At 50.7% G+C, this 19,116-nt stretch overlaps 1 protein-coding gene across 10 annotated transcripts in view; it reads left to right on the forward strand.

Moving 5' to 3' along the window:
- The window catches only part of LOC142256902 (CMP-N-acetylneuraminate-beta-galactosamide-alpha-2,3-sialyltransferase 4-like), a 165,250-nt gene that overhangs the window by 129,818 nt on the left and 16,316 nt on the right, over positions 1-19,116 (forward strand). For all 10 annotated transcript variants that reach the window (XM_075328881.1, XM_075328885.1, XM_075328884.1 and 7 more), the window contains 2 exons: positions 2,594-2,783; positions 18,049-18,201. In XM_075328881.1, the coding sequence (XP_075184996.1) occupies positions 2,594-2,783; positions 18,049-18,201 (343 nt within the window). The remainder of the gene's footprint in view (positions 1-2,593; positions 2,784-18,048; positions 18,202-19,116) is intronic.

Raw genomic sequence — 19,116 nt, forward strand, 5'->3', positions numbered from 1 at the left:
GCACCTAGGACCTGCACTCCAGCTGCAGTGATTGGAGGCGTCCTGCCTATAGATCGCACCTAGGACCTGCACTCCAGCTGCAGAGAGTGGAGGCGTCCTGCCTATAGATCGCACCTAGGACCTGCACTCCGGCTGCAGTGATTGGAGGCGTCCTGCCTATAGATCGCACCTAGGACCTGCACTCCGGCTGCAGAGATTGGAGTCGTCCTGCCTATAGATCGCACCTAGGACCTGCACTCCGGCTGCAGAGATTGGAGTCGTCCTGCCTATAGATCGCACCTAGGACCTGCACTCCGCCTGCAGTGATTGGAGGCGTCCTGCCTATAGATCGCACCTAGGACCTGCACTCCGGCTGCAGAGAGTGGAGACGTCCTGCCTATAGATCGCACCTAGGACCTGTACTCCAGCTGCAGTGATTGGAGGCGTCCTGCCTATAGATCGCACCTAGGACCTGCACTCCGGCTGCAGTGATTGGAGGCGTCCTGCCTATAGATCGCACCTAGGACCTGCACTCCGCCTGCAGTGACTGGAGGCGTCCTGCCTATAGATCGCACCTAGGACCTGCACTCCGGCTGCAGAGAGTGGAGACGTCCTGCCTATAGATCGCACCTAGGACCTGTACTCCAGCTGCAGTGATTGGAGGCGTCCTGCCTATAGATCGCACCTAGGACCTGTACTCCAACTGCAGTGATTGGAGGCGTCCTGCCTGTAGCTCGCACCTAGGACCTGCACTCCGGCTGCAGTGATTGGAGGCGTCCTGCCTATAGATCGCACCTAGGACCTGCACTCCAGCTGCAGTGATTGGAGGCGTCCTGCCTATAGATCGCACCTAGGACCTGCACTCCGGCTGCAGAGAGTGGAGGCGTCCTGCCTATAGATCGCACCTAGGACCTGCACTCCAGCTGCAGTGATTGGAGGCGTCCTGCCTGTAGCTCGCACCTAGGACCTGCACTCCAGCTGCAGTGATTGGAGGCGTCCTGCCTGTAGCTCTCACCTAGGACCTGCACTCCAGCTGCAGAGATTGGGTGCTGACTGCTCCATCAGGGGCTCGGGCTTCAGCTCATCTCCCCCATCGTGGTTTACGCTGAAGCTCTGCTTCTTAACATTGGCTCCTGTGTGAATACACAAGCCCTGCAGAATCCTGTGCATACAGAGATAATTATCACAGGGGGCCATGACTGATTAAACTGCAGTGGATGAGCCTCAATAGAGGGCGGCTGGACAACAACCTGCAGAAGGTGAACCGCTGCCTGTTTCTCCATTAATGGCCACCCTCAGCCAGGGCTGTGCAGCTGCTGTAGTCGCCAATAACAGTGTGATCAAAGGAAAACAATACTATTTACACTGAAACTGTTAGGAGCAAAGTCGCCTATGATATCTCCCCGTCCCCTCAGGTTGGTTTTCTTAATTATTTCATCCTGATCTGTATCCGGCAGTGATGAGTAAAGTGCGCGGCCTGCAAGTTGTACAGCGCTTATGGAAGCCATATCTGCTTTTTATAGCAATGTTTATGATTTTATTGTATTTACTCATCGGGTTATGAATTTATGGTGGTTAGGATAGGTTTTACAATATGGCCATATATATATTTACATGTCGAAAGATAACACCTGAGATAGCGGGTCCTGCACTCACGCCGGAGATTGCAGGTCCTACACTCACATCATAGATTGAGGGTCCTGCACGCACGCCATAGATCGTGGATCCTGCACTCACGTCATAGATCGCAGGTCCTTCACACACGTCATAGATCGCAGGTCCTGGACGCACGCCAGAGATCGAGGGTCCTGCACGCACGCCATAGATCGCAGGTCCTGCACGCACGCCAGAGATCGAGGGTCCTGCACACACTCGAGATCGCAGGTCCTGCACGCACGCCAGAGATCGCGGGTCCTGCACGCACGCCAGAGATCGCAGGTCCTGCACGCACGCCTGAGATTGCAGGTCCTACACTCACATCATAGATCGAGGGTCCTTCACACACATCATAGATCACGGGTCCTTCACACACATCATAGATCGCGGGTCCTTCACACACGTCATAGATCGCAGGTCCTGCACGCACGCCAGAGATCGAGGGTCCTGCACGCACTCCAGAGATCGCAGGTCCTGCACGCACGCCAGAGATCGAGGGTCCTGCACGCACGCCGGAGATTGCAGGTCCTACACTCCCATCATAGATCGAGGGTCCTTCCCACACGTCATAAATCGCGGGTCCTGTACGCACGCCAGAGATCGAGGGTCCTGCACGCATGCCGGAGATTGCAGGTCCTACACTCCCATCATAGATCGAGGGTCCTTCCCACACGTCATAAATCGCGGGTCCTGTACGCACGTCAGAGATGGAGGGTCCTGCGCGCACTCCAGAGATCGCAGGTCCTGCACTCATGTCATTGATCGGGGGTCCTGCACATATGCCATAGATCGCGGGTCCTGCACGCACATTATAGATCGCGGGTCCTGCACGCACATTATAGATCGCGGGTCCTGCGTGCCTTCCATAGATCGCAGGTCCTGTTCGCACACCAGAGATCGCAGTTGCTGCACTCACCCGTGTATTTCCACATATTTCATCTAACACTTGTTTCACCAGACTGAACAATGCTCCGGTTCACAAGTACGAGAAGGACGTTGGCAGTAAGACCACCATGCGCTTCTTCTACCCAGAATCTGCTGACTTCGACCCCCAGATGGACAACAACCCGGACACGTTGTTGGTTCTGGTGCCATTTAAGCCTCTGGACATTCAATGGATGAAAATTATCCTAAATAATGAAAAGAGGGTGCGTTGTATTCTGACATCACTCCACCCCCCATTAGTGGTAGTCTATATGATGTCACTGCATTCCGCCCACCATTAGTGATAGTGTATGATATCACTGTGCACCATCCCCCATTAGTGGTAGTCTATGACATCACTGCTCTCCTCCCCTCATTAGTGGTAGTCTATGACATCACTGCTCTCCCCACATTAGGGGTAGTCTATGACATCACTGCTCTCCTCCCCTCATTAGGGGTAGTCTATGACATCACTGCTCTCCTCCCCTCATTAGTGGAAGTCTATGACATCACTGTTTTCTTCCCTCATTAGTGGTAGTCTATGACATCACTGCTCTCCTCCTCTCATTAGGGGTAGTCTACGACATCACTGCTCTCCTCCCCTCATTAGTGGTAGTCTATGACATCACTGCTCTCCTCCCCTCATTAGGGGTAGTCTATGACATCACTGCTCTCCTCCTCTCATTAGTGGTAGTCTACGACATCACTGCTCTCCTCCTCTCATTAGGGGTAGTCTATGACATCACTGCTCTCCTCCTCTCATTAGGGGTAGTCTATGACATCACTGCTCTCCTCCTCTCATTAGTGGTAGTCTACGACATCACTGCTCTCCTCCTCTCATTAGGGGTAGTCTACGACATCACTGCTCTCCTCCCCTCATTAGTGGTAGTCTATGACATCACTGCTCTCCTCCCCTCATTAGTGGTAGTCTATGACATCACTGCTCTCCTCCCCTCATTAGTGGTAGTCTATGACATCACTGCTCTGCTCCCCTCATTAGTGGTAGTCTATGACATCACTGCTCTCCTCCCCTCATTAGTGGTAGTCTATGACATCACTGCTCTCCTCCCCTCATTAGGGGTAGTCTATGACATCACTGCTCTCCTCCCCTCATTAGTGGTAATCTACGACATCACTGCTCTCCTCCCGATTAGGGGTAGTCTATGACATCACTGCACTCGTCCCCTCATTAGGGGTAGTCTATGACATCACTGCTCTCCTCCCCTCATTAGTGGTAGTCTACAACATCACTGCTCTCCTCCCCTCATTAGGGGTAGTTATGACATCACTGCTCTCCTCGCCTCATTAGTGGTAGTCTATGACATCACTGCTCTCCTCCTCTCATTAGTGGTAGTCTATGACATCACTGCTCTCCTCCCCTCATTAGGGGTAGTCTATGACATCACTGCTCTCCTCCTCTCATTAGTGGTAGTCTACGACATCACTGCTCTCCTCCCCTCATTAGGGGTAGTCTATGACATCACTGCTCTCCTCCTCTCATTAGGGGTAGTCTACGACATCACTGCTCTCCTCCCCTCATTAGTGGTAGTCTATGACATCACTGCTCTCCTCCCCTCATTAGTGGTAGTCTACGACATCACTGCTCTCCTCCCCTCATTAGTGGTAGTCTATGACATCACTGCTCTCCTCCTCTCATTAGTGGTAGTCTATGACATCACTGCTCTCCTCCCCTCATTAGTGGTAGTCTATGACATCACTGCTCTGCTCCCCTCATTAGTGGTAGTCTATGACATCACTGCTCTCCTCCCCTCATTAGTGGTAGTCTATGACATCACTGCTCTCCTCCCCTCATTAGGGGTAGTCTATGACATCACTGCTCTCCTCCCCTCATTAGTGGTAATCTACGACATCAATGCTCTCCTCCCCTCATTAGGGGTAGTCTATGACATCACTGCTCTCGTCCCCTCATTAGGGGTAGTCTATGACATCACTGCTCTCCTCCCCTCATTAGTGGTAGTCTATGACATCACTGCTCTCCTCGCCTCATTAATGGTAGTCTACAACATCACTGCTCTCCTCCCCTCATTAGGGGTAGTTATGACATCACTGCTCTCCTCCCCTCATTAGGGGTAGTCTATGACATCACTGCTCTCGTCCCCTCATTAGGGGTAGTCTACAACATCACTGCTCTCCTCCCCTCATTAGGGGTAGTTATGACATCACTGCTCTCCTCCCCTCATTAGGGGTAGTTATGACATCACTGCTCTCCTCGCCTCATTAGTGGTAGTCTACAACATCACTGCTCTCCTCCCCTCATTAGGGGTAGTTATGACATCACTGCTCTCCTCGCCTCATTAGTGGTAGTCTACAACATCACTGCTCTCCTCCCCTCATTAGGGGTAGTCTACGACATCACTGCTCTCCTCCCCTCATTAGGGGTAGTCTATGAGATCACTGCTCTCCTCCGCTCATTAGTGGTAGTCTACGACATCACTGCTCTCCTCCCCTCATTAGTGGTAGTCTACGACATCACTGCTCTCCTCCCCTCATTAGTGGTAGTCTATGACATCACTGCTCTCCTCCCCTCATTAGGGGTAGTCTATGACATCACTGCTCTGCTCCCCTCATTAGTGGTAGTCTATGACATCACTGCTCTCCTCCCCTCATTAGGGGTAGTCTATGACATCACTGCTCTCCTCCCCTCATTAGTGGTAGTCTACGACATCACTGCTCTCCTCCCCTCATTAGTGGTAGTCTACGACATCACTGCTCTCGTCCCCTCATTAGGGGTAGTCTATGACATCACTGCTCACCTCCCCTCATTAGTGGTAGTCTACGACATCACTGCTCTCCTCCCCTCATTAGGGGTAGTCTATGACATCACTGCTCTCGTCCCCTCATTAGGGGTAGTCTATGACATCACTGCTCTCGTCCCCTCATTAGGGGTAGTCTATGACATCACTGCTCTCCTCCCCTCATTAGGGGTAGTCTATGACATCACTGCTCTCCTCCCCTCATTAGGGGTAGTCTATGACATCACTGCTCTCCTCCCCTCATTAGTGGTAGTCTACGACATCACTGCTCTCCTCCCCTCATTAGTGGTAGTCTACGACATCACTGCTCTCGTCCCCTCATTAGGGGTAGTCTATGACATCACTGCTCACCTCCCCTCATTAGTGGTAGTCTACGACATCACTGCTCTCCTCCCCTCATTAGGGGTAGTCTATGACATCACTGCTCTCGTCCCCTCATTAGGGGTAGTCTATGACATCACTGCTCTGCTCCCCTCATTAGTGGTAGTCTACGACATCACTGCTCTCCTCCCCTCATTAGTGGTAGTCTATGACATCACTGCTCTCCTCCCCTCATTAGGGGTAGTCTATGACATCACTGCTCTCGTCCCCTCATTAGGGGTAGTCTATGACATCACTGCTCTCCTCCCCTCATTAGTGGTAGTCTATGACATCACTGCTCTCCTCCCCACATTAGGGGTAGTCTATGACATCACTGCTCTCCTCCCCTCATTAGGGGTAGTCTATGACATCACTGCTCTCCTCCCCTCATTAGTGGAAGTCTATGACATCACTGTTTTCTTCCCTCATTAGTGGTAGTCTATGACATCACTGCTCTCCTCCTCTCATTAGGGGTAGTCTACGACATCACTGCTCTCCTCCCCTCATTAGTGGTAGTCTACGACATCACTGCTCTCCTCCCCTCATTAGTGGTAGTCTATGACATCACTGCTCTCCTCCTCTCATTAGGGGTAGTCTATGACATCACTGCTCTCCTCCTCTCATTAGGGGTAGTCTACGACATCACTGCTCTCCTCCCCTCATTAGTGGTAGTCTATGACATCACTGCTCTCCTCCCCTCATTAGTGGTAGTCTACGACATCACTGCTCTCCTCCCCTCATTAGTGGTAGTCTATGACATCACTGCTCTCCTCCCCTCATTAGTGGTAGTCTATGACATCACTGCTCTGCTCCCCTCATTAGTGGTAGTCTATGACATCACTGCTCTCCTCCCCTCATTAGTGGTAGTCTATGACATCACTGCTCTGCTCCCCTCATTAGTGGTAGTCTATGACATCACTGCTCTCCTCCCCTCATTAGTGGTAGTCTATGACATCACTGCTCTCCTCCCCTCATTAGGGGTAGTCTATGACATCACTGCTCTCCTCCCCTCATTAGTGGTAATCTACGACATCACTGCTCTCCTCCCCTCATTAGGGGTAGTCTATGACATCACTGCTCTCGTCCCCTCATTAGGGGTAGTCTATGACATCACTGCTCTCCTCCCCTCATTAGTGGTAGTCTATGACATCACTGCTCTCCTCGCCTCATTAGTGGTAGTCTACAACATCACTGCTCTCCTCCCCTCATTAGGGGTAGTTATGACATCACTGCTCTCCTCCCCTCATTAGGGGTAGTTATGACATCACTGCTCTCCTCGCCTCATTAGTGGTAGTCTATGACATCACTGCTCTCCTCCTCTCATTAGTGGTAGTCTACGACATCACTGCTCTCCTCCCCTCATTAGGGGTAGTCTATGACATCACTGCTCTCCTCCTCTCATTAGTGGTAGTCTATGACATCACTGCTCTCCTCCCCTCATTAGGGGTAGTCTATGACATCACTGCTCTCCTCCTCTCATTAGTGGAAGTCTACGACATCACTGCTCTCCTCCCCTCATTAGGGGTAGTCTATGACATCACTGCTCTCCTCCTCTCATTAGGGGTAGTCTACGACATCACTGCTCTCCTCCCCTCATTAGTGGTAGTCTATGACATCACTGCTCTCCTCCCCTCATTAGTGGTAGTCTACGACATCACTGCTCTCCTCCCCTCATTAGTGGTAGTCTATGACATCACTGCTCTCCTCCCCTCATTAGTGGTAGTCTATGACATCACTGCTCTGCTCCCCTCATTAGTGGTAGTCTATGACATCACTGCTCTCCTCCCCTCATTAGTGGTTGTCTATGACATCACTGCTCTCCTCCCCTCATTAGGGGTAGTCTATGACATCACTGCTCTCCTCCCCTCATTAGTGGTAATCTACGACATCACTGCTCTCCTCCCCTCATTAGGGGTAGTCTATGACATCACTGCTCTCGTCCCCTCATTAGGGGTAGTCTATGACATCACTGCTCTCCTCCCCTCATTAGTGGTAGTCTATGACATCACTGCTCTCCTCGCCTCATTAATGGTAGTCTACAACATCACTGCTCTCCTCCCCTCATTAGGGGTAGTTATGACATCACTGCTCTCCTCCCCTCATTAGGGGTAGTCTATGACATCACTGCTCTCGTCCCCTCATTAGGGGTAGTCTACAACATCACTGCTCTCCTCCCCTCATTAGTGGTAGTCTATGACATCACTGCTCTCCTCCCCTCATTAGGGGTAGTTATGACATCACTGCTCTCCTCGCCTCATTAGTGGTAGTCTACAACATCACTGCTCTCCTCCCCTCATTAGGGGTAGTTATGACATCACTGCTCTCCTCGCCTCATTAGTGGTAGTCTACAACATCACTGCTCTCCTCCCCTCATTAGGGGTAGTCTATGAGATCACTGCTCTCCTCCGCTCATTAGTGGTAGTCTACGACATCACTGCTCTCCTCCCCTCATTAGTGGTAGTCTACGACATCACTGCTCTCCTCCCCTCATTAGTGGTAGTCTATGACATCACTGATCTCCTCCCCTCATTAGGGGTAGTCTATGACATCACTGCTCTGCTCCCCTCATTAGTGGTAGTCTATGACATCACTGCTCTCCTCCTCTCATTACTGGTAGTCTATGACATCACTGCTCTCCTCCCCTCATTAGGGGTAGTCTATGACATCACTGCTCTCCTCCCCTCATTAGTGGTAGTCTACGACATCACTGGTCTCCTCCCCTCATTAGTGGTAGTCTATGACATCACTGCTCTCCTCCTCTCATTAGTGGTAGTCTACGACATCACTGCTCTCCTCCTCTCATTAGGGGTAGTCTATGACATCACTGCTCTCCTCCTCTCATTAGGGGTAGTCTACGACATCACTGCTCTCCTCCCCTCATTAGTGGTAGTCTATGACATCACTGCTCTCCTCCCCTCATTAGTGGTAGTCTACGACATCACTGCTCTCCTCCCCTCATTAGTGGTAGTCTATGACATCACTGCTCTCCTCCCCTCATTAGTGGTAGTCTATGACATCACTGCTCTGCTCCCCTCATTAGTGGTAGTCTATGACATCACTGCTCTCCTCCCCTCATTAGTGGTAGTCTATGACATCACTGCTCTGCTCCCCTCATTAGTGGTAGTCTATGACATCACTGCTCTCCTCCCCTCATTAGTGGTAGTCTATGACATCACTGCTCTCCTCCCCTCATTAGGGGTAGTCTATGACATCACTGCTCTCCTCCCCTCATTAGTGGTAATCTACGACATCACTGCTCTCCTCCCCTCATTAGGGGTAGTCTATGACATCACTGCTCTCGTCCCCTCATTAGGGGTAGTCTATGACATCACTGCTCTCCTCCCCTCATTAGTGGTAGTCTATGACATCACTGCTCTCCTCGCCTCATTAGTGGTAGTCTACAACATCACTGCTCTCCTCCCCTCATTAGGGGTAGTTATGACATCACTGCTCTCCTCCCCTCATTAGGGGTAGTTATGACATCACTGCTCTCCTCGCCTCATTAGTGGTAGTCTATGACATCACTGCTCTCCTCCTCTCATTAGTGGTAGTCTACGACATCACTGCTCTCCTCCCCTCATTAGGGGTAGTCTATGACATCACTGCTCTCCTCCTCTCATTAGTGGTAGTCTATGACATCACTGCTCTCCTCCCCTCATTAGGGGTAGTCTATGACATCACTGCTCTCCTCCTCTCATTAGTGGAAGTCTACGACATCACTGCTCTCCTCCCCTCATTAGGGGTAGTCTATGACATCACTGCTCTCCTCCTCTCATTAGGGGTAGTCTACGACATCACTGCTCTCCTCCCCTCATTAGTGGTAGTCTATGACATCACTGCTCTCCTCCCCTCATTAGTGGTAGTCTACGACATCACTGCTCTCCTCCCCTCATTAGTGGTAGTCTATGACATCACTGCTCTCCTCCCCTCATTAGTGGTAGTCTATGACATCACTGCTCTGCTCCCCTCATTAGTGGTAGTCTATGACATCACTGCTCTCCTCCCCTCATTAGTGGTAGTCTATGACATCACTGCTCTCCTCCCCTCATTAGGGGTAGTCTATGACATCACTGCTCTCCTCCCCTCATTAGTGGTAATCTACGACATCACTGCTCTCCTCCCCTCATTAGGGGTAGTCTATGACATCACTGCTCTCGTCCCCTCATTAGGGGTAGTCTATGACATCACTGCTCTCCTCCCCTCATTAGTGGTAGTCTATGACATCACTGCTCTCCTCGCCTCATTAATGGTAGTCTACAACATCACTGCTCTCCTCCCCTCATTAGGGGTAGTTATGACATCACTGCTCTCCTCCCCTCATTAGGGGTAGTCTATGACATCACTGCTCTCGTCCCCTCATTAGGGGTAGTCTACAACATCACTGCTCTCCTCCCCTCATTAGTGGTAGTCTATGACATCACTGCTCTCCTCCTCTCATTAGTGGTAGTCTATGACATCACTGCTCTCCTCCCCTCATTAGGGGTAGTTATGACATCACTGCTCTCCTCGCCTCATTAGTGGTAGTCTACAACATCACTGCTCTCCTCCCCTCATTAGGGGTAGTTATGACATCACTGCTCTCCTCGCCTCATTAGTGGTAGTCTACAACATCACTGCTCTCCTCCCCTCATTAGGGGTAGTCTACGACATCACTGCTCTCCTCCCCTCATTAGGGGTAGTCTATGAGATCACTGCTCTCCTCCGCTCATTAGTGGTAGTCTACGACATCACTGCTCTCCTCCCCTCATTAGTGGTAGTCTACGACATCACTGCTCTCCTCCCCTCATTAGTGGTAGTCTATGACATCACTGCTCTCCTCCCCTCATTAGGGGTAGTCTATGACATCACTGCTCTGCTCCCCTCATTAGTGGTAGTCTATGACATCACTGCTCTCCTCCCCTCATTAGGGGTAGTCTATGACATCACTGCTCTCCTCCCCTCATTAGTGGTAGTCTACGACATCACTGCTCTCCTCCCCTCATTAGTGGTAGTCTACGACATCACTGCTCTCGTCCCCTCATTAGGGGTAGTCTATGACATCACTGCTCACCTCCCCTCATTAGTGGTAGTCTACGACATCACTGCTCTCCTCCCCTCATTAGGGGTAGTCTATGACATCACTGCTCTCGTCCCCTCATTAGGGGTAGTCTATGACATCACTGCTCTCGTCCCCTCATTAGGGGTAGTCTATGACATCACTGCTCTCCTCTCCTCATTAGTGGTAGTCTATGACATCACTGCTCTCCTCCCCTCATTAGTGGTAGTCTATGACATCACTGCTCTCCTCCCCTCATTAGTGGTAGTCTACAACATCACTGCTCTCCTCCCCTCATTAGTGGTAGTCTACAACATCACTGCTCTCCTCCCCTCATTAGGGGTAGTCTATGACATCACTGCTCTCCTCCCCTCATTAGTGGTAGTCTACAACATCACTGCTCTCCTCCCCTCATTAGTGGTAGTCTACGACATCACTGCTCTCCTCCCCTCATTAGGGGTAGTCTATGACATCACTGCTCTCGTCCCCTCATTAGGGGTAGTCTATGACATCACTGCTCTCGTCCCCTCATTAGGGGTAGTCTATGACATCACTGCTCTCCTCCCCTCATTAGTGGTAGTCTATGACATCACTGCTCTCCTCCCCTCATTAGTGGTAGTCTATGACATCACTGCTCTCCTCCCCTCATTAGTGGTAGTCTACAACATCACTGCTCTCCTCCCCTCATTAGTGGTAGTCTACGACATCACTGCTCTCCTCCCCTCATTAGTGGTAGTCTACGACATCACTGCTCTCCTCCCCTCATTAGTGGTAGTCTACGACATCACTGCTCTCCTCCCCTCATTAGTGGTAGTCTATGACATCACTGCTCTCCTCCTCTCATTAGGGGTAGTCTATGACATCACTGCTCTCCTCGCCTCATTAGTGGTAGTTATGACATCACTGCTCTCCTCCCCTCATTAGTGGTAGTCTATGACATCACTGCTCTCCTCGCCTCATTAGTGGTAGTTATGACATCACTGCTCTCCTCCCCTCATTAGTGGTAGTCTATGACATCACTGCTCTCCTCCCCTCATTAGTGGTAGTCTATGACATCACTGCTCTCCTCCCCTCATTAGGGGTAGTCTATGACATCACTGCTCTCCTCCCCTCATTAGGGGTAGTCTATGACATCACTGCTCTCCTCCCCTCATTAGTGGTAGTCTATGACATCACTGCTCTCCTCCCCTCATTAGTGGTAGTCTATGACATCACTGCTCTCCTCCTCTCATTAGTGGTATTCTATGACATCACTGCTCTCCTCCCCTCATTAGGGGTAGTCTATGACATCACTGCTCTCGTCCCCTCATTAGGGGTAGTCTACAACATCACTGCTCTCCTCCCCTCATTAGGGGTAGTCTATGACATCACTGCTCTCCTCGCCTCATTAGTGGTAGTTATGACATCACTGCTCTCCTCCCCTCATTAGGGGTAGTCTATGACATCACTGCTCTCCTCCCCTCATTAGTGGTAGTTATGACATCACTGCTCTCCTCCCCTCATTAGTGGTAGTCTACGACATCACTGCTCTCCTCCCCTCATTAGGGGTAGTCTATGACATCACTGCTCTCCTCCCCTCATTAGTGGTAGTTATGACATCACTGCTCTCCTCCTCTCATTAGTGGTAGTCTATGACATCACTGCTCTCCTCCTCTCATTACTGGTAGTCTATGACATCACTGCTCTCCTCCCCTCATTAGTGGTAGTCATTGACATCACTGCTCTCCTCCTCTCATTAGTGGTAGTCTATGACATCACTGCTCTCCTCCTCTCATTAGTGGTAGTCTATGACATCACTGCTCTCCTCCCCTCATTAGTGGTAGTCTACGACATCACTGCTCTCCTCCCCTCATTAGTGGTAGTCTACGACATCACTGCTCTCCTCCCCTCATTAGTGGTAGTCTATGACATCACTGCTCTCCTCCTCTCATTAGTGGTAGTCTATGACATCACTGCTCTCCTCCTCTCATTAGTGGTAGTCTATGACATCACTGCTCTCCTCCCCTCATTAGTGGTAGTCTATGACATCACTGCTCTCCTCCCCTCATTAGTGGTAGTCTACGACATCACTGCTCTCCTCCCCTCATTACTGGTAGTCTATGACATCACTGCTCTCCTCCCCTCATTAGTGGTAGTCTATGACATCACTGCTCTCCTCCTCTCATTAGTGGTATTCTATGACATCACTGCTCTCCTCCCCTCATTAGGGGTAGTCTATGACATCACTGCTCTCCTCCCCTCATTAGTGGTAGTCTATGACATCACTTCTCTCCTCCTCTCATTAGTGGTATTCTATGACATCACTGCTCTCCTCCCCTCATTAGGGGTAGTCTATGACATCACTGCTCTCCTCCCCTCATTAGGGGTAGTCTATGACATCACTGCTCTCCTCCCCTCATTAGGGGTAGTCTATGAGATCACTGCTCTCCTCCCCTCATTAGTGGTAGTCTACGACATCACTGCTCTCCTCCCCTCATTAGTGGTAGTCTATGACATCACTGCTCTCCTTCTCTCATTAGTGGTAGTCTATGACATCACTGCTCTCCTCCCCTCATTAGTGGTAGTCTATGACATCACTGCTCTCCTCCCCTCATTAGTGGTAGTCTACGACATCACTGCTCTCCTCCCCTCATTACTGGTAGTCTATGACATCACTGCTCTCCTCCCTTCATTAGTGGTAGTCTATGACATCACTGCTCTCCTCCCCTCATTAGTGGTAGTCTATGACATCACTGCTCTCCTCGCCTCATTAGGGGTAGTCTATGACATCACTGCTCTCCTCCCCTCATTAGGGGTAGTCTATGAGATCACTGCTCTCCTCCCCTCATTAGTGGTAGTCTACGACATCACTGCTCTCCTCCCCTCATTAGTGGTAGTCTATGACATCACTGCTCTCCTCCTCTCATTAGGGGTAGTCTATGACATCACTGCTCTCCTCCCCTCATTAGTGGTAGTCTATGACATCACTGCTCTCCTCCCCTCATTAGTGGTAGTCTATGACATCACTGCTCTCCTCCCCTCATTAGGGGTAGTCTATGAGATCACTGCTCTCCTCCCCTCATTAGTGGTAGTCTATGACATCACTGCTCTCCTCCCCTCATTAGTGGTAGTCTATGACATCACTGCTCTCCTCGCCTCATTAGTGGTAGTTATGACATCACTGCTCTCCTCCCCTCATTAGTGGTAGTCTATGACATCACTGCTCTCCTCGCCTCATTAGTGGTAGTTATGACATCACTGCTCTCCTCCCCTCATTAGTGGTAGTCTATGACATCACTGCTCTCCTCCCCTCATTAGTGGTAGTCTATGACATCACTGCTCTCCTCCCCTCATTAGTGGTAGTCTATGACATCACTGCTCTCCTCCTCTCATTAGTGGTAGTCTATGACATCACTGCTCTCCTCCCCTCATTAGTGGTAGTCTATGACATCACTGCTCTCCTCCTCTCATTAGTGGTATTCTATGACATCACTGCTCTCCTCCCCTCATTAGGGGTAGTCTATGACATCACTGCTCTCCTCCCCTCATTAGTGGTAGTCGATGACATCACTGCTCTCCTCCACTCATTAGGGGTAGTCTATGACATCACTGCTCTCCTCCCCTCATTAGGGGTAGTCTATGAGATCACTGCTCTCCTCCCCTCATTAGTGGTAGTCTACGACATCACTGCTCTCCTCCCCTCATTAGTGGTAGTCTATGACATCACTGCTCTCCTCGCCTCATTAGTGGTAGTTATGACATCACTGCTCTCCTCCCCTCATTAGGGGTAGTCTATGACATCACTGCTCTCCTCGCCTCATTAGTGGTAGTTATGACATCACTGCTCTCCTCCCCTCATTAGTGGTAGTCTACGACATCACTGCTCTCCTCCCCTCATTAGTGGTAGTCTATGACATCACTGCTCTCCTCCCCTCATTAGTGGTAGTCTACGACATCACTGCTCTCCTCCCCTCATTAGGGGTAGTCTATGACATCACTGCTCTCTTCCCCTCATTAGTGGTAGTCTATGACATCACTGCTCTCCTCGCCTCATTAGTGGTAGTTATGACATCACTGCTCTCCTCCCCTCATTAGTGGTAGTTATGACATCACTGCTCTCCTCCCCTCATTAGTGTTAATCTATGACATCACTGCTCTCCTCCCCTAATTAGTGGTAGTTATGACATCACTGCTCTCCTCGCCTCATTAGTGGTAGTTATGACATCACTGCTCTCCTCCCCTCATTAGGGGTAGTCTATGACATCACTGCTCTCCTCCCCTCATTAGTGGTAGTTATGACATCACTGCTCTCCTCACCTCATTAGGGGTAGTCTATGACATCACTGCTCTCCTCGCCTCATTAGTGGTAGTTATGACATCACTGCTCTCCTCCCCTCATTAGTGGTAGTCTACGACATCACTGCTCTCCTCCCCTCATTAGTGGTAGTTATGACATCACTGCTCTCCTCCCCTCATTAGTGGTAGTCTATGACATCACTGCTCTCCTCGCCTCATTAGTGGTAGTTATGACATCACTGCTCTCCTCCCCTCATTAGGGGTAGTCTATGACATCCCTGCTCTCCTCCCCTCATTAGTGGTAGTTATGACATCACTGCTCTCCTCCCCTCATTAGGGGTAGTCTATGACATCACTGCTCTCCTCGCCTCATTAGTGGTAGTTATGACATCACTGCTCTCCTCCCCTCATTAGTGGTAGTTATGACATCACTGCTCTCCTCCCCTCATTAGTGGTAGTCTATGACATCACTGCTCTCCTCGCCTCATTAGTGGTAGTCTACGACATCACTGCTCTCCTCCCCTCATTAGGGGTAGTCTATGACATCACTGCTCTCCTCGCCTCATTAGTGGTAGTCTACGACATCACTGCTCTCCTCCCCTCATTAGTGGTAGTTATGACATCACTGCTCTCCTCCCCTCATTAGTGGTAGTTATGACATCACTGCTCTCCTCCCCTCATTAGTGGTAGTTATGACCTCACTGCTCTCCTCCCCTCATTAGTGGTAGTTATGACATCACTGCTCTCCTCCCCTCATTAGTGGTAGTCTATGACATCACTGCTCTCCTCGCCTCATTAGTGGTAGTTATGACATCACTGCTCTCCTCCCCTCATTAGTGGTAGTCTACGACATCACTGCTCTCCTCCCCTCATTAGTGGTAGTTATGACATCACTGCTCTCCTCCCCTCATTAGTGTTAATCTATGACATCACTGCTCTCCTCCCCTCATTAGTGGTAGTTATGACATCACTGCTCTCCTCGCCTCATTAGGGGTAGTCTATGACATCACTGCTCTCCTCCCCTCATTAGTGGTAGTCTATGACATCACTGCTCTCCTCCCCTCATTAGTGGTAGTCTATGACATCACTGCTCTCCTCCCCTCATTAGTGGTAGTCTATGACATCACTGCTCTCCTCCCCTCATTAGTGGTAGTCTATGACATCACTGCTCTCCTCCCCTCATTAGTGGTAGTCTATGACATCACTGCTCTCCTCCCCTCATTAGTGGTAGTCTATGACATCACTGCTCTCCTCCCCTCATTAGTGGTAGTCTATGACATCACTGCTCTCCTCCCCTCATTAGTGGTAGTCTATGACATCACTGCTCTCCTCCCCTCATTAGTGGTAGTCTATGACATCACTGCTCTCCTCCCCTCATTAGGGGTAGTCTATGACATCACTGCTCTCCTCCCCTCATTAGTGGTAGTCTATGACATCACTGCTCTCCTCCCCTCATTAGTGGTAGTTATGACATCACTGCTCTCCTCCCCTCATTAGGGGTAGTCTATGACATCACTGCTCTCCTCGCCTCATTAGTGGTAGTTATGACATCACTGCTCTCCTCCCCTCATTAGTGGTAGTCTATGACATCACTGCTCTCCTCCCCTCATTAGTGGTAGTTATGACATCACTGCTCTCCTCCCCTCATTAGTGGTAGTCTATGACATCACTGCTCTCCTCGCCTCATTAGTGGTAGTCTACGACATCACTGCTCTCCTCCCCTCATTAGGGGTAGTCTATGACATCACTGCTCTCCTCGCCTCATTAGTGGTAGTCTACGACATCACTGCTCTCCTCCTCTCATTAGTGGTAGTTATGACATCACTGCTCTCCTCCCCTCATTAGTGGTAGTTATGACATCACTGCTCTCCTCCCCTCATTAGTGGTAGTTATGACCTCACTGCTCTCCTCCCCTCATTAGTGGTAGTTATGACATCACTGCTCTCCTCCCCTCATTAGTGGTAGTCTATGACATCACTGCTCTCCTCGCCTCATTAGTGGTAGTTATGACATCACTGCTCTCCTCCCCTCATTAGTGGTAGTCTACGACATCACTGCTCTCCTCCCCTCATTAGTGGTAGTTATGACATCACTGCTCTCCTCCCCTCATTAGTGTTAATCTATGACATCACTGCTCTCCTCCCCTCATTAGTGGTAGTTATGACATCACTGCTCTCCTCGCCTCATTAGGGGTAGTCTATGACATCACTGCTCTCCTCCCCTCATTAGTGGTAGTCTATGACATCACTGCTCTCCTCCCCTCATTAGTGGTAGTCTATGACATCACTGCTCTCCTCCCCTCATTAGTGGTAGTCTATGACATCACTGCTCTCCTCCCCTCATTAGTGGTAGTCTATGACATCACTGCTCTCCTCCCCTCATTAGTGGTAGTCTATGACATCACTGCTCTCCTCCCCTCATTAGTGGTAGTCTATGACATCACTGCTCTCCTCCCCTCATTAGTGGTAGTCTATGACATCACTGCTCTCCTCCCCTCATTAGTGGTAGTCTATGACATCACTGCTCTCCTCCCCTCATTAGTGGTAGTCTATGACATCACTGCTCTCCTCCCCTCATTAGTGGTAGTCTATGACATCACTGCTCTCCTCCCCTCATTAGTGGTAGTCTATGACATCACTGCTCTCCTCCCCTCATTAGTGGTAGTCTATGACATCACTGCTCTCCTCCCCTCATTAGTGGTAGTTATGACATCACTGCTCTCCTCCCCTCATTAGGGGTAGTCTATGACATCACTGCTCTCCTCCCCTCATTAGTGGTAGTCTATGACATCACTGCTCTCCTCCCCTCATTAGGGGTAGTCTATGACATCACTGCTCTGCTCCCCTCATTAGTGGTAGTCTATGACATCACTGCTCTCCTCCCCTCATTAGGGGTAGTCTATGACATCACTGCTCTCCTCCCCTCATTAGTGGGGGTCTATGGCATGGTGTAATCATAATCCATTTCTCACCAACCCATCTGAAGGATGTGAATGTCTGGCCAAGTCCACAAGGACCCCACTAATGTTTGCTTTTTTTTTTCCAGGTTCATAAAGGATTTTGGAAAATGCCTCCGTTAATTTGGGAGGTGTCCCCTCAGAACACACGGATCCTAAACCCCTATTATATGGAGGTTACCGCCTCAAAGATCCTGGGCGCCATCAACGATGAGCAAAAGAACACAAAAAATAAGAAAGCGGTAAGAGTTACAAGTAGTGAGTGATGTAGAAGGATCAGGGTGATGAGCGGGACGTGGACCCCGCGCAGGATTCTGCAGTGTCCTGTAGTTTAGATATCAGTTATAATAATATCACTAACGTTATAAATCTATAAAATGTCACCGTAACATGTGCATGAAAATCTACACAACCTTACAATCTACGGGGTAATGGAGAAGTGAGTGGGGTCATTGCGGGCTGTAGTGCGGTGGCAGCGGGGTCATTGCGGGCTGTAGTGCGGTGGCAGCGGGGTCATTGCGGGCTGTAGTGCGGTGGCAGCGGGGTCATTACGGGCTGTAGTGCGGTGGCAGCGGGGTCATTGCGGGCTGTAGTGCGGTGGGAGCGGGGTCATTGCGGGCTGTAGTGCGGTGGCAGCGGGGTCATTGCGGGCTGTAGTGCAGTGGCAGCGGGGTCATTGCGGGCTGTAGTGCGGTGGTAGCGCAGGGTCATTGCGGGCTGTAGTGCGGTGGCAGCGGGGTCATTGCGGGCTGTAGTGCGGTGGCAGCGCAGGGTCATTGCAGGCTGTAGTGCGGTGGCAGCGGGGTCATTGCGGGCTGTAGTGTGGTGGCAGCGGGGTCATTGCGGGCTGTAGTGTGGTGGCAGCGGGGTCATTGCGGGCTGTAGTGTGGTGGCAGCGGGGTCATTGCGGGCTGTAGTGCGGTGGCAGCGGGGTCATTGCGGGCTGTAGTGTGGTGGCAGCGGGGTCATTGCGGGCTGTAGTGCGGTGGCAGCGGGGTCATTGCGGGCTGTAGTGCGGTGGCAGCGGGGTCATTGCGGGCTGTAGTGCGGTGGCAGCGGGGTCATTGCAGGCTGTAGTGCGGTGGCAGTGCAGGGTCATTGCGGGCTGTAGTGCGGTGGCAGCGGGGTCATTGCGGGCTGTAGTGCGGTGGCAGTGC

This window comes from Anomaloglossus baeobatrachus, chromosome 11, assembly GCF_048569485.1.
Source record: "Anomaloglossus baeobatrachus isolate aAnoBae1 chromosome 11, aAnoBae1.hap1, whole genome shotgun sequence".
Classification (NCBI taxonomy): domain Eukaryota; kingdom Metazoa; phylum Chordata; class Amphibia; order Anura; family Aromobatidae; genus Anomaloglossus; species Anomaloglossus baeobatrachus.